Genomic DNA, 14,838 nt, shown 5'->3' on the forward strand with positions numbered 1-14,838 from the left:
CCTCTACAACCTGCTAAATTTATTTTAAAAAGAAAAAAAGAAAAAAAAGAAAAACTAATGTCACCTCTTGATTGATTTTATTGAATCCCATATCACAAGGAACAGAAGTATAAAAAGTCACATCTAATCTAGAAAGGAAAAGAAAATTACTCTATAGGTGTTCAAGCTTTGTATTGCTTCTATAGGATGATGACAGTGCCCCCATCACTCTGTGGGAAATGGCTTCATCTTCTGTTCTTTGTCAATCATTAAAAAGAAAAAAAAAATAGTGAGAAAAATAGTGACATTAACGCTATTATCATATAATGCAAAATTTATTAAATCTGAAACATTTATATATAGGGGGAAAATTAAAACTAACTACTCAGATGATTATAACATACATGAAGATCTAAATCTTTCATGTAAGCTACCTTCTTGTTACTGTTCAATCTTTTAAAGATCCGACATCTTGCAGATGAGAATGGCTCAAGCTCAGTAGTTTCTTCTAGAGGTATCTCTTCAAGCTTTGCTCTTTTAGATGAAATTAGCCTTGACCCAGCCTTCTTCTTATTTTGGAGAAGGATTTTCGTGATTTTAGGGCTCATGAGGAAAGATTTCAAAGGGTTCGTGTTTTGATCTGTGTTATGTTGTGATTTGTATTAAAAATGTGTTTTTCTAACGTTTGAGGGTGAGGTGAGTAACAGAGAGCAAACAGATTGAAACTCAAGTGGGCAAAGTGTTAAATTTTAAATCACAGGTAGGCAAAGTGAAAACGGGCCAAACCACAGGTAGATTTACTGTAATTTCCCTTTTTTTTTCTATATACAAAAAAATTCCTAAATATTATAATAATTATTCTTCATCATCAAGTTAATATAGCAATAAGTCTCTTTTTGGTGTTGATGTGATATAAACTTTGATTTCTTATTTGATGGAGAGAAACATTATCAATTGAATTAAGTAGAACTTACAACTTGCCAAGAGTTTTGTAACTCAATTGGTTGACACCTTATAATTTGTCTATGATATCTAGGGTTTAAATCTTTCTCTCGATTCTCAAATTGTAAATATCGAATTATCGAAAAAAGAAGAAGCCACGTATTTGTAGAATTTTGATCTTAAAGCTTAGTACATAAATTAGTGCTTTTTTTTTCTTTTTTATTTTTTTGAGAAGAACTAGTGCTTTTAATTTAATTATTTATTTTTTTATGATAATTACAACAATGCTTATTAGTTAGTATAAATATGTAATAAAGCCTTGTCATTTAAGCATAATAAGTAAGGTAAATATTTTTGAGAAAAAACTAAGGTACATTTAATGAGTCCAAATCTTCTGTCCTACTTTTCCTACTCTACTCTATACTTCACCAATAAAAACTTGCCATGTGTTCACCTATTTAATTTGGACTCATATTTAATACTGTACACAAATATCAAGAAAAACACTATTTAATATAATCATATTGAATTTGAGGGTTTAAGCCAATAAATCTATATATATATATATATATATATATATTTGCTTTTGAAGTATACCTCTTTGACATTGTTTATAGGGTTTTTTTTTTTTTTTTTTTTTTTTTTAAATCAAAGGTTATTATACAGGACCATTTATTTTTTTACTACTCCCTTCGTCCCACTTTTTTTGTTTTCTATTCCATTTTGAAATGTCCCAAAATATTGTCTTGTTTCTAAAAATAAAAGTTATTAATTTACTAATACTTCTATTATACCCCTATTAATTTACTAATTCAATTTTTTGATAAATTTTTTTAATGGTAGTTTTGGAAACTTATACATTTTTAAAAAATAGACATGATAATAAATGATTTTTTTTTGTAAATAAAAATGGGGGGATTTATGATTATATTACACCCCCGGGCAGGGCGCTAGGCGAACCGAATTTATGGTTACTACCTGTGCGGGATTTTAACCCCATTAAGGATGCCCACCAACGGACTCCTACGGACAGTGGGACTCGAACCTAAGTGTGTTGCACAAAGTGCTCGAACCTTACCCACTCAGCCAAGTCCCCGTTGGTCAAGATAATAAATGATGTTCCATTAAAAAATTTTACTTTTCAAAAAAAAAAAAAAAAGGGTAAGATAGAGGAAGTAATTAATAAGACCATTGTTTATTGATTACATAATTAGAGAAGGAAATAGTATATAAAAAAGGAAAAAAAATCCTTGAGTGAGCTTGAGGAGAGACAAGTAACGCCAAAGCATGCATGTAATTCTGAGCTGAAGCCTGAAAGGCCAGAGAGAGAGAGAGAGCAATATCCATCAATCCCCATAAAATAAAATAAATAGTAGAGAGTAGAGTCGAGACACACAAGAGTGGCCAAAACCAAACTATTTGACCCACACGCATTCTCTTATCTCTCTCTCTCTCTCTCTCTCACCTCAGTCAGTGTAGGCTCAGTGGTCAGCCCTCCTCAAATGTAGAAACTTTATTCTACGACCATACCATACATATCATTTTCCACGAACTCACCCTTCTCTCACGGTAAGCACTTTCACTTTCCTCTCTTAACAGTTTTTCTCTTTTTTTAATTTTTCTTACCCCTTTGTTTGTTTCCCGAGAAAGAATCATATTAAACAGAGCAATAGGGATCTTATCACTGCCTCTCAGTCCCACACCTGTTCTGGTTGTTTCCAATTTTCAATTTTTCTTTGATTTCCTTTTCTCTGGAACCCATGTTGTAAAAAAAGCTTCTTCCTTTGATATTTTTGTGTTTGAGTTGAAATTCATTGGAATTTTGAGGTCTTAAAGACTCTGTTTGGTTGCAAATGGTTTAGGTACTTTTTTTTGTGGGGGATTGATTTGGGAGATGAGCACAGAACACCCACCTGAGCCTCTTGATTTCTTTATTTGGACTGTAGAGGTACTGTATTTCTCTGTCTCTATCTGATTCTAGTTGTTTGGGTCCTGTTTCTGCGGTTAGATCTTGTTTAATTATTTATTTATTTATATTTTATTTGGGTTTCTATGCTGATATACTAGAATTGCTTGTTTGGGAGGTTTGATCGTGGTTGGTAAATTGGTTCTGTTATCTGATTGTTTTTGTATGTACAATAATTGATTTTTCTAAATTTTGGGTTTTTTATAGTTTGTTTTCTCTTTAAATTTGATTGTGATTTTGGGTTGAATTTAAATCTGGGTATTAGTTGAATTTGATAGTATTTAGTGATTCATTTTGGTGGTTATGTTGAATCGTGGAAGTTTGGACTGGAAAGTTTTTGTTTCGATTATTTTGATGTTGTAAAAGCTGACTTATTGGCTCTAATAACGGTAACTAGAGATTATGTTGATTTTGTTTAATTGACGGTCTTTCCTAACATTCGAGCAAGGAATTTGGGGTCCGGTTTCTATACAATGCATTTGTAATTTGAAAGGACTTGTGTTTATGTAGGATATAAAACTTTTAACTTTGTTGTCTTGTTATGGATGTCATATTTGCTTTACCAATGATGTGGATTGGTATGAAATGACGCATTTGAGGTTGAGGACCCTAATAAGCACATTTGAAAAGAGTTTTTTTCTTCATATATTCAAGTCTATCCAATTAGAATTCTAAAGTGATACTGTTGAGTGTTGCAATTATTGGTTAAATGCCGAGCAATATGGGGTCTTGATTGTACTCGTACAACATTATTTTGAAAGTTACAGTGTAACTACCCAAATTCTGTATCACCATTGCACATATGTGAGACCTAGCATGTTATACATGAATGCTTCTAATTGTCTTGGAGCACCTACTCCATATTACCATTGCATGTATCTGAGACCTAGCATGTGCTACATGGATGCTTCTACTTTGGAGTTCTTTGTTTGAAAATTGAATGCTATGTGGCCGAGATCTGGCTAGGTGTTCAGCACAGTTGCTAAAGATTGCATCTCTTTGTTTCTTTCTGTGTTTCCTTTGCTATTCTGTTCTGTACATCCTGTGCAGAAGAATAATGCTTTAATAAATTTTATATTTTTATTAAAAGTTGCTAGAGATTGCAGCATCATAACACAATAGAAACTAAAAGAGATTGCCTGTTAAGACATATTAGGCAACCAGAACTAAGATGAAATAATTATGGTGATAAAGGAAACAAAATTTTTTTTTTCCTAGTAGAATGAAAGTTATTTATCCAAAAAATAATAATAATAAAAAGAACAGAGAAAAGAAAATTTGCGTTAGTTGGTAGTTGTTCATTCACCATGAAAACTAGTTTTATGTGATGTGGATTAAGAACAATGAAAGGGTTCCAAAACCATGCATTTTTTTGTTAACAAACTAGTGAGATACGCTAAAGCTTCAAAGAAATGCATGTGGAAAGCAATTTTTTAATGGTGACTGAAGGAAATGTGCTTTGGTTTTGTTAATTATTTTTTGTTTGTATGTAGCCTAAAAATTGACCTGAACACTGCTAATAGAAGTGAACTAAGGAACATAAGCTTATGTTTTTGCTATTTTCAAGTCTTGATAATGTGTATGTGACTTTCAAAAAATAAAAATAAAAACCTAAAGATAGGGATATGTGGCTTATTGGCATGGCTCGTCCACAACTTTTTTTCTATTTTGCCAGGATGTTGGTTTGTGGTTGGAAGAGATAAACCTTGGTAGTTACCGCCAGATTTTTAAAGAAAATGGTGTCAATGGAGAATACCTGGAAGGCATGTCCATGTTCACTACTGAGCAGATTCTTCGGTTTATAAGACGATGCCACATGAAATGGGGAGACTTCATCACTCTATGCAAGGAGCTCAGGCGAATTAAAGGTCTCTCTCTCTCTCTCTCTCTCTCTCTCTCTCTCATGTGTGTGTGTGTGTAGGTGCAGGGATAAATGCGTGTGTACAACAAATTTTTGTATCTGATGACTGTCACTGAGAAGTTAGTTTAGCATGAGAAAATTTGTTTAGTCATGCTACTTTTTAGAAGTTTTATGGTTAGAGAATTCTGATTATGTCTGTAGTCTCTTCTGGAAGAAGCTTTTGTGATCACTTTTTTCTCATGACAACTTCAGAATGCCTCAGTTGTGAACTTATAAAATCTTGGCATTGTTGAAGTATGCTTCATTTGAGGGTGTGCTTTGGAACGTTAACAATGTAACTTCTGTGGAGGATGGCACTCCATTCCCTTACCTGAGTATTTCGTAACCTTGAATGTTCCTTGTTTTTAGTGGTTGTTTTCTTATAAAAGTACAATTGGCATACCTTTTGGGATTGAATCTCTGGCCTCACTCTCCCACCCTTTTTTATTGGCCAAAAGAAACATGGGGAGAAAGTGGGAAAGCCATTTGGTCCAAAGGGACCATAGGTGTCATATTTTATTGTTGAAGATCTAAAGGAAAAATCTCAGTGCTTCACTAATGCTGTATTTTGTATTTGTAAATTGAAGGCTGTTGAGTAATTTTGTACTTTCATTGTTAATGTTTATAGGAGGAAAATTCTAATCTTTCTAAAAACATGAAGGAACATGGGTTGTTTATATTTATGAGATGTGTTTTCTCGAGGAATACGTTGGCTGTGACTGTTTCATTCTTCTCAAATATCTAGGTCATTTTACTGATAAGCACAAATGTTAATCATGATATTGCATTTCCAGTCAGCTGCACTACTAAAATTTTCATGTTATTCCATTTTTCTGTCATAACAACTTGAGCTTTAATTGAGAAACTGATGTGTAGTATCTTTTTTATTCTTTTGAATAATGAAATGAGTGCCTCCTTCATCTTTTGTTTGTGTGTGTATGCAATACTCTCTCTTAAATAATGAAATTGATGCACGGTTCTCTAGATAAAGTCTCTGTATTTTTTAGGAAGATATTTGTTATTTACTTCTGGACTGGATACTTAGCTGTATATACTGAAACCTATTACATCTCCAGTGGCTTGTCTGAAAGGGGAACAAAAGGTCCGCCGGCCGTGGTGGGCTCCATCTTGTCTCTCAGTACTCTTTGTCAAGGTGGCAAAACGTAACAGACAGTCGCGAGTTGTTTCCTTGAAGCTGGAACCGTGATGCAAGATCTGCTTTATATGTATGTATTTTTTAATTTTTTTTTAAATTTCTTTTTGTTTAGAGAACAGAAACAGAAAGTAGGAAAGAACCTTTTTTTTTGGTCTTGAATCTGGCAAAGGTTGCTGTTTGTTCTCTTTTGGAGAACTATATTTTACATACAAGCCCTTTAATGTTTTAATTTCTGTTGGTTTTTATAGTTCATATTCTATCCTAATCTGTGGAAAACAAAACAAAGAGCATGTTTTGAGTAATCAAGATAACTCCCCTACTCTGTGACTAGTACTACCATGTTTTCAGTATAAGAAACTATGTATGATAACGGGCTTAGGATAACAAAAACACAAACCGAACCTTAGTGCCAAATTTTTTAGAGTTGGCTGTGGATCCTGGACATATCAGTCAGTTGGTTACACATTCTTTTCCTTAAGTAATTTATATCTGAAGTCATAGTTTCTATTACTTCATTATTATGATTAACAGCTTTTTCAATTTTCCATAAAAAGTTTCCCAAAATCAATGATTAATGTATGTCCTTAACCGATCCCTTATTATTATTATTTCTCCCCCTTTGTTATCATGGGAGAGAACCTTTTGTCATGTCTTGAAAGAAATGGACATTGATGTGAGCAAGAAAAGGGAAAAGGAGGAGAGAAAAAGAACCAGAGTGGTAAATGAGAGAAGCGAGACACAGATCACAAATCTTACCTATTAATATGTGTAGTGGAAAATGCATTCATTATTACTGGTAGGGGTGAGATTTGGTTCTAAATTTCTAGTATTGAAAAGATGCGTCATTAGCTTTAGTAAGGTAGCTGCGTATTTATCACTTGTAAAAGGTTAGTTCGATACAGTAAATAGCGTTGTGATTATTTTAGTAGTTGGACATGAGACAACGGTTGCTTGTCACAGAGAGAGAGATATATCATTCCTACAGATGGATCCTTTTTTGTTTGCACTTTGGTCGGCCAATATTTATGTACTAATTCAGATTCCAATATTGCAAACGAATAATTGAGTCCTATAATTGGTCCTAGTAGTTGAGAAGTTGATCTGATTATACAAGCTAGTTGATAAACCCACTTGAGTCCACGGATGTACCAGTCTCTCTTATTATTATTATTATTATTATTATTATCGATACAAGATATATTAGATATCCCAGAGGGTACACTTTTTTTTTTTATAAGTAGAAATGATGGTAGACTTTATTTATTCAGAATTATATTGTATAATGAGAAAGAGAAAATATGAGTATTTTTCTAACTAAACAATGACCACCTCATTCTTTTTTGCAATGCTAGCAGAATCTAGAGCAACACAATTACATCATAAAGGAGCACTAACAAAGAATATATAAACAAAACTCTCACAAATAAAGCTTAATATCCTCAAGATTCCAAGCAACTTCTAAAGAGCAAATTCTGTCTGAAGCCGATGGTAGTTTAGGTTATGTATTTTCATGGAGGAAAAGGTGGTTGAGTACCAACCCGAAAGGAAGAAGATAATGATTGCTTGCCTATCTCAATTGCTTGTCTCTTGTGATGAGAGTTTCCAACAAGTGAAGAAATAGTTTCAGAAGCTCTAGTGGCTGCTTGTTTAATAAATGGGTGATGTTATGAGAACTATTTGTATTTGGAGAGGGGTTTGTAGATTTACATAACATACGTTTCCAAGTCCTAAAAGATGGTTTGGTGGGGCTCGAAACCTCAACCAGATCGCCCGAAATTACCTCCATATATACATCCACCACTGTTTCAAAAAAACAGATTTCCATTATTTCAAAATTGTTTAACTTTATCATTTATCTCAATAGGGGCACGTCTATCTTGGGGAGAATTCAAACTCAAGTTATCATAATTTAGACAAACGTCTATTGAGGATAGATGTTGGATTGAATCAAAATTCCCAACATTGTAGTAGTGAGATTAGAATTTGAGATTACTTTATCAGGAGGAGAGGGTGGCTTATCCGAAAGAATTATTGGAAGAGGATCAGGTTGAATAGGTACTTCATGGTTGCTATCTTGGAAAATACCGTTAGAATTTGAAAAAGGGGTAAAGCTCAAGGGAATCAATCTTGTATTGGAGATTTTACTAGTTTGACTAGTGGAACGATATATTTTGGTACCAGTCAATACCGGTGTCTCATTTTGGATTTACCGCTATTTTTTTATATTTATAAATATATATATATAATAAAAATAAAAATTTACCATAAAACATTACCTTAATTCAGAACAAACTATTCATGATTTTAGAATTTAGCATCAACTAAAAAAAAAAAAAAAAAACAGAAAGCTTAATTGTTCATTGCATACTAAGAAAATAAATAATACAAATAAGTTACCAATTACAAAACTAAAAAAAAAAAAGGCTTTTTTTTTAACAGGCTGGTACACTTGGTACTGGTCGAAACACCCGAAATCGGCTGGTACGCTTGGTACACGGCCGGTATTTAAACCAATACAAAAAATTAGAGTTTTGGTACCGTGCACGTACTGGTACGGTACAGTATCCTCTTCCTTAGGAAGAGAAGGTATCTTGTGAGACAAGTGCATGCGCCTGTCTCACCCAAGATTTTTTCCCTTGGTAAAGCTACCGGTTTTTTTCCCAGATTGGGTGAAATATCATCCCTCTTAGAAATTGAATTCAATTTGGAATTAGAGAGATTGATTCCTTTTCCCGCCCAGAATTTACACTAGTTTCTTCCATCGTGTGAAACACCACTTGAGAGTGTCGATGTTGAGTTGATTCTTCTTCTTCCTCTTTTGACAATTGTACTTCATCTTCTTCATGTTGTGGATCGGAAGGAAAATAGTTTGAATCTTTCCTCTGTACATCTTTTGGAGCTATGGATCAAATCATCATTATCTGTCAAAAAACAGCTTAACTTAAGTTGGGGGCATTCACAATCATATTGACCGAACGCCCCACATCGATAACAAAATAAGCAATCTCTCATGTTTGAAAAATACCCAACCTTCATCTAATTCATCAATATGAACCATTTTACATCTCATGAGAGGCTTTGTGATGTCAATATTCACCTTGATGCAAAGAAAAGGACCCCAAGTGAGACCACTTTTGGAAGCATCAATTGTGATAAGTTTGACCAATCTCATTGGCTATGTGAGTTCCCACGTCCTTGTTCATGCTTTTAATGGGAATATTGAAAACCCAAATCCAAAATGGAGAATATTAGAATTTGACATTACTAAGGCTGAGATCTCCACTAAAACGTTTCATCAGAATAAGTCTTTTGTTAAAAGTCTAGGGACTTTTATCCAGATTTCCCTCAAGTTCTCCTCTTTATTATAGATAGCCAAAAATAAATTAATATCAACGGCTTTGATGACTACTCCATGAGAACAATACCAAAGTTGGTGAATGGCGGATTTGAAGGCTTCTTTGTTAAAATCCTTGTTGGTCTGCAATTTGAACAAAATACTGAATTGTGCGTGCTATTTAGAGGGAGTCACTTCGTGTGATTTGACTGCCATCACGCCCTTTTTTCTTTTTTTTTTGGTCAAAAATGCAAAAGCGTTTCCAAAGTTCATCCATAGATGCATCCATCTTGAGGGGTATAAAGTGTCGTTATAAAAAAATAAAAAAATAAAAAAATAAAAAAAAAGGAGCAAAATCTCTTATGATGATCTTAATAATTCAGATGAGAGAGGTTAGAATCTTACGAATGAACACGAGTTGATAGCTTTTACTTTCCAAGACCTCTTGGAGCTAGGGAGAGAGAAATTTGTTTTTATACCTTAATAAAACGGGTCCACTCTATGTTAATTGTTTTTTTTTTTAATTTTTTTTATCATCGAACTAAGATATTTATTGATTTTTTCATTAAAAAGAAGAAAATATGTACTTAGTGACTTTTAGTATAGATAAAATTTAAATCGAGGTACCTTATTCGATATCAGTAGATTTTATCAATTTAGTGGACTGATCATCCAAACCATTAAATGCAATTTTAATTATTAAAATAGTTACTCATAAAAACCATCATTAAAATAATAACAATAACAATAATAATAAAAAATAAAAAAATAAAAAAAAAAAGAAAGAAAGAAAGAGGAAACCTGTATTTAAAATATGTAAATCAAACGATGTGAGCCATGCACAAGTTAGTTGATAATGCCAATTAAGCCTATAGATTGTTTGGCACATACTAAAACAGTAAGACCTGAACCTAAGGAAAATCTCGTTTGGCACATCGCTTGTTTGGCGTATAACAAAACAGCAAGACTCAAAATCCAAGAAAATCATGCAATAATCTGGTATCTTTAGTCACTTCATTACAAGTTTCTTTTGTTTAATATGGTTAGAGCATTCTCATCAAAGGTATTAAAAATAATAAATATTATCTTTTTTTGTATTTTTAACACTTCAAATCATAAAAACATACATACATCAAAGATGCTAAATGCTAAGGATTTTAACATTCAACTACAGTGAGCTGTTATTAATAACAGCTCACTGTAGCTAGATTTAAATAAAAAAATAAAAACATTTTTATTCTCACTTCTCTCTTCTCTTTCCTCTCTCACTTCTCTCTCTCGATGGTTGTGGTCCGGCAATGGTTTTGGTCCAACGATGGTGGTCTGATGGTCACGATGCTGTTCTTGGGTCACAGTGTGGTGTTACTAGGTCATGGTTTTGATTTTGGGTCACCAACGGCCGTGGGTTGTGGGTCGTGTTCCTGGGTCTCCAACAATCCGATTGCTGGTGGGTCTAGCTGGTGGCGATGGATTGTGTTCCTAGGTCACCGGCGGTCTGAGTGATTTTGATTTTGATTGTTTTTTCTACTATTGATTGTGGTTGCGGTGGATCTACCTAGAGGTTGTTGGCTGGTGGCGGTGATGATGGGTGGATATGGATATGGTGGGTGTGGTGGGTGGATGTGGTGGTTTTTTTTTTTTTTTTTTTTTGTGGTTGCGGTGGATCTGGTTGGTGGTGGCGATGGTGGGTGGATGTGGTGGCCCTCGGTGTTGAGAATAGTTGGGTTGAGAAAGAGAGAGACAAATGAGAGAGAGAGAATAAAAAATGAATAAAGAATAATAAAGAAAGAATATTTAAATGAAGTGTTAAAAAAATAAAAGTTTTAATGTAAGGGATATTGTAAAGTGATGTGTTATATGTTATAAAGTTGGTTTTTGAGATAGTAAATGCTAAATTGTTTAGAAGCTTTGATGAGAATGTTCTTAGAGCATTCTCATTAAGAATTGTAAATGTTATAAATGCTAAATTTTAACATCAAGTTTGTAAAAAACATACTCCATCAAGAATTGTAAATCCTATTAATTTTGCAATCTAGTTACAGTGGGCTACTATCTCTAGCAGCCCACTGTAGCAAGATTATAAAAACAAAAAATAAAAGAAGATTTGTTTAATGATAGTTGTTGGGTACTGAAACAGGTCTGAATGGTAGTTATTTAAAAACATAAAGAAATAATAAAGAAAATATAAAGAAAGAATAAAAAAAATATTTAAATGAAGTGGTAAAATAATAGAACTTTTGATATTAAGTATATTGTAAAGTGAGATATTAAAATGAATAAAGTAACTTTTTGAGATGCGAAATGTTAAAGTTTTTATAATTCTTAATGAGAACGCTCTTAGGATTTCTTTTGTTTATTTATTTTATAATTAAGTGTTAAAGTAGGCATTTGAACGTGAATGCCTTTCATTAGAAACATTAATAGATGCTGTTTGATTTACAAAACAGTGGGCAGTCTGAGATAGGCCTGGGCGGCTGGGCCAGACCTAAACCGATGTGCAATGCCAGGCCCGAAGATCAGGTCAGGCTTGACCAGTTAGAAAGGTTCATGAACCACTTCCTCCCATCAAAGTTATTGTTAACCCAATAAATATCCCTTTGCTCCCATAATTATTACATTATTATTGTTATTTTTTGATGAACTACATCATTATTGTTATTGTTATTGGAGAATAATTCTTTTTTGCAAAATAATGAATTTATTGTTTCTCCCTTAATAAAATGCACATAACGAGACTATTAGAGTATCTACATTGATGGAGCTATTTTTTTTTAGCTATTAAGTACCACAAAATGTTATTTTATCTATTTTACTCTCTCACTTTACAAAACATTCAACATCAATGGTTTTATTTTAGCTTTCAATACAATAAAATAATATATCTATTACATTAAACAATATATTTATTTATTATTTTTTCCCTATTCTTCACTGTCTTCATCACTATCTTCAGGCACCACCTCGGCACACAAACCTAGCACAAACTTGGCGGAAACCCAGCACAAACACAAACACAAACACAAACACAAACTCAGCACACAAACACAAATCCAACACAAACTTGGTGGCGATGGGGTTTTGGTAACAGATTGGCAATGGGGCTGGGGGAGATGGGGTCTCGGCAAGATGGGTTTGGGGAGATGGGGTCTCAGCGGAATGGGTCTGTGGGTTGGCGAGATGAGTTTGGGGAGATGGGTTTGTGGGTCAGCAAGATGTGGGTTAGCGAGATGGGTCGGCGAAGCAGAGAAGAGATGAGGGAGGCGCTAGAAAGAAAAAAAAAAATGAGAAGGAAAAAAAGAAGAAAGGAGAGAAGCCGGAGAGAGAGGAAGAAAGAAAAAGAGAAAATATTTTTTTAATGAGAGAAGAGAGAGAAGTTTAATAAAAAAAATTTTTAGCTTCTTGCTACAGTGCATAGCTATGCATAGCTATTTATGGTTGTGCATTGTAGCAAGAATCTAAAAATTTTTAGATATAGCACCACCATTGCAGCATGCTTTTTAAGTATTGGTGGTGCTAAAAATAGCAATATAGCTATTTAGCCCACCAATATGGATGCTCTTATAAGTATAAAACTCTGCAAATTTGAATTATTTTCAAAATCTTCACACTTTGCTGCAATCTCAATCAATTAAGAATTTATCACAGTTATACTTTTATACTAATAGAACGACAAAATTAGGCTTTTCATTTGTTACAGGATTTGTACTGTTTGAGCTTCTATTTTTTTTTATCTTGTTTTCTCAAAGGGTTTGCAACGTTATAATGAATAAGATTTTCCTAATCCTTCTCATGGATCACCGAATTTTTATAATGATTTTAAAATTAATTATATTATCGTTAGGTCAATTTCACTTTGGTCCTTTTTAAAATCAATTGTGTCAATTCAATCCTTAATTTTGACTTTGTTTCAATGTTGTCCTATTCATACAAAATGCAAAAGTGCTTAAAAATTACTTGTGTCATTCAATCTATCTATCTATAATATATCTATAAAAGTTGGATCCCACAATTGATGGATGCACACAACGATGACAAGTGGTGCAATCCTCTATCTATTTAGAATAACATGGACAATGGTGCCACATGGCAAGTAGCAATTTATCCATAACATAACACACATGACATGTGTCAATACATTTAATTCAAAATTCTAAATTAATGGTAGTTACAAATATTAATGGTACTATTCTTTTTTAAATTCCTTTTGAAAAAGCTGTCACTTTTATGGAATTGAACAAGTTAATAATTATGTAGTAATATTTGTGTGACTATTCACATTTAGAACACATAATTTACGGTGGGTTCCAGTTAGTTTAATTAGTAAAATCTCTAATGGATGAATAAGAGATTTAGGATTTAATTCTCGCTTACACCAAAAACCTATTGGTGTCTTGATTTGACGATAAAGAGCAAAATCATAGAAGCAAACGTCATATATTGAAATTCTATCGAAAAAGAAAAGAAAAAAAGAGCACATAATTTACAATTATTTATGTGTGGGCCAAGGTGAGTTAAGGGATATTGGGCCTAGATAGAAATCTAGGAAGGCCTAACTAAACGTTCATATGGAGTACCTAGGTTTAAATAGTTCGAGAAAAGAGTTAGTCCGAAGAAGATGTTACTTCAAGGAAAGAAGTGAACCGAGGGGGATAGAGAAATGATAGGCCATACCAAGGGTATTGGTCGAGGGAAGCAATAGTAGCTCATCTGAACAAAAGTTGGGAGAAGCTTCCTGACAAAGCCACCACCCCCGCATTAATGATTGAATGACCCTTGAACAGTATCTCAACAGCCTGTTCCCTGCTCAGCACAGCCTCAAAAGGAGGTGAGAAGAAAGATAGGGCAAATATCTTGTTTGAAAGATCATTCACTCTATAGGTGGACGACAAAGATTGAAGCATTAGAGCTATAAATAGAGAAAAATCCCCCATGAAAAGGGATTGGATCCAAGAGAGAGAGAGAGACTCTGTAACACTAAATATAGTTGAGTCTTGTATTCCCATCCTAGAACAAACACTCTTCAGATTTTCCGAGGAAGATAAAACAATCAAGAATTGATCTCATCTTCTATAAGTTGGACTTGTGTCATTGTTTCTTCCTTTGTCATGTTGAATTATTGTTTTAACTCAACTGTTGGTCCAAACATCCATCTCTTACAAATTAATTACTTTGAACAAAAGCCCCACCCATCAATCAGGGTCTTTGGTTTTTGACCCATACAATATATATCAAACATATGCAAGGATGAACCTTGAATTTTAAGCTCTCGGGGGGGAGGGGGGGGGGGAGTATAAGCAAAAAGAAAACTCTAAATAGGCATCCATATAGTATTAACAAACTATCAACCATAAGAGATCTGAGGTTTAATTCTCGTCTATACCAAAAATCAAATGGTGTTTTGGTCGATGATAAAGAGCACAATCATTAGAAACATTCACCATATGTTGTGAAACTCTATTAAAAAAAAATAAATAAATAACACTATAAACCAAAACAAATACACAAAATCATTAAGATGCAATCATCTACCAACAAAGAAAAAAAAATACAAAATAATATTG

The 14,838-nt window shown here is 33.4% G+C and overlaps 1 protein-coding gene across 1 annotated transcript; it reads left to right on the plus strand.

Moving 5' to 3' along the window:
* The first annotated feature begins 2,303 nt into the window (after positions 1-2,303).
* LOC126695195 (uncharacterized) lies at positions 2,304-6,190 on the plus strand. Its single transcript, XM_050391861.1, has 4 exons — positions 2,304-2,490; positions 2,784-2,869; positions 4,563-4,755; positions 5,864-6,190. The coding sequence occupies exons 2-4, from the start codon at positions 2,816-2,818 to the stop codon at positions 5,992-5,994; spliced, it is 378 nt and encodes a 125-aa protein (XP_050247818.1). The 5' UTR covers positions 2,304-2,490; positions 2,784-2,815; the 3' UTR covers positions 5,995-6,190.
* The last annotated feature ends 8,648 nt before the right edge of the window (positions 6,191-14,838 follow it).

Source organism: Quercus robur, chromosome 8, assembly GCF_932294415.1.
Source record: "Quercus robur chromosome 8, dhQueRobu3.1, whole genome shotgun sequence".
Taxonomy (NCBI): domain Eukaryota; kingdom Viridiplantae; phylum Streptophyta; class Magnoliopsida; order Fagales; family Fagaceae; genus Quercus; species Quercus robur.

Bases quoted from the DNA above. Each gene is read 5' to 3' on its own strand.
- LOC126695195 (XM_050391861.1), top strand. From the start codon at position 2,816: ATGAGCACAGAACACCCACCTGAGCCTCTTGATTTCTTTATTTGGACT. The intron at 2,870-4,562 runs GTACTGTATTTC...CTATTTTGCCAG, and splicing joins TCTTTATTTGGACTGTAGAG to GATGTTGGTTTGTGGTTGGA. The intron at 4,756-5,863 runs GTCTCTCTCTCT...TTACATCTCCAG, and splicing joins GGAGCTCAGGCGAATTAAAG to TGGCTTGTCTGAAAGGGGAA.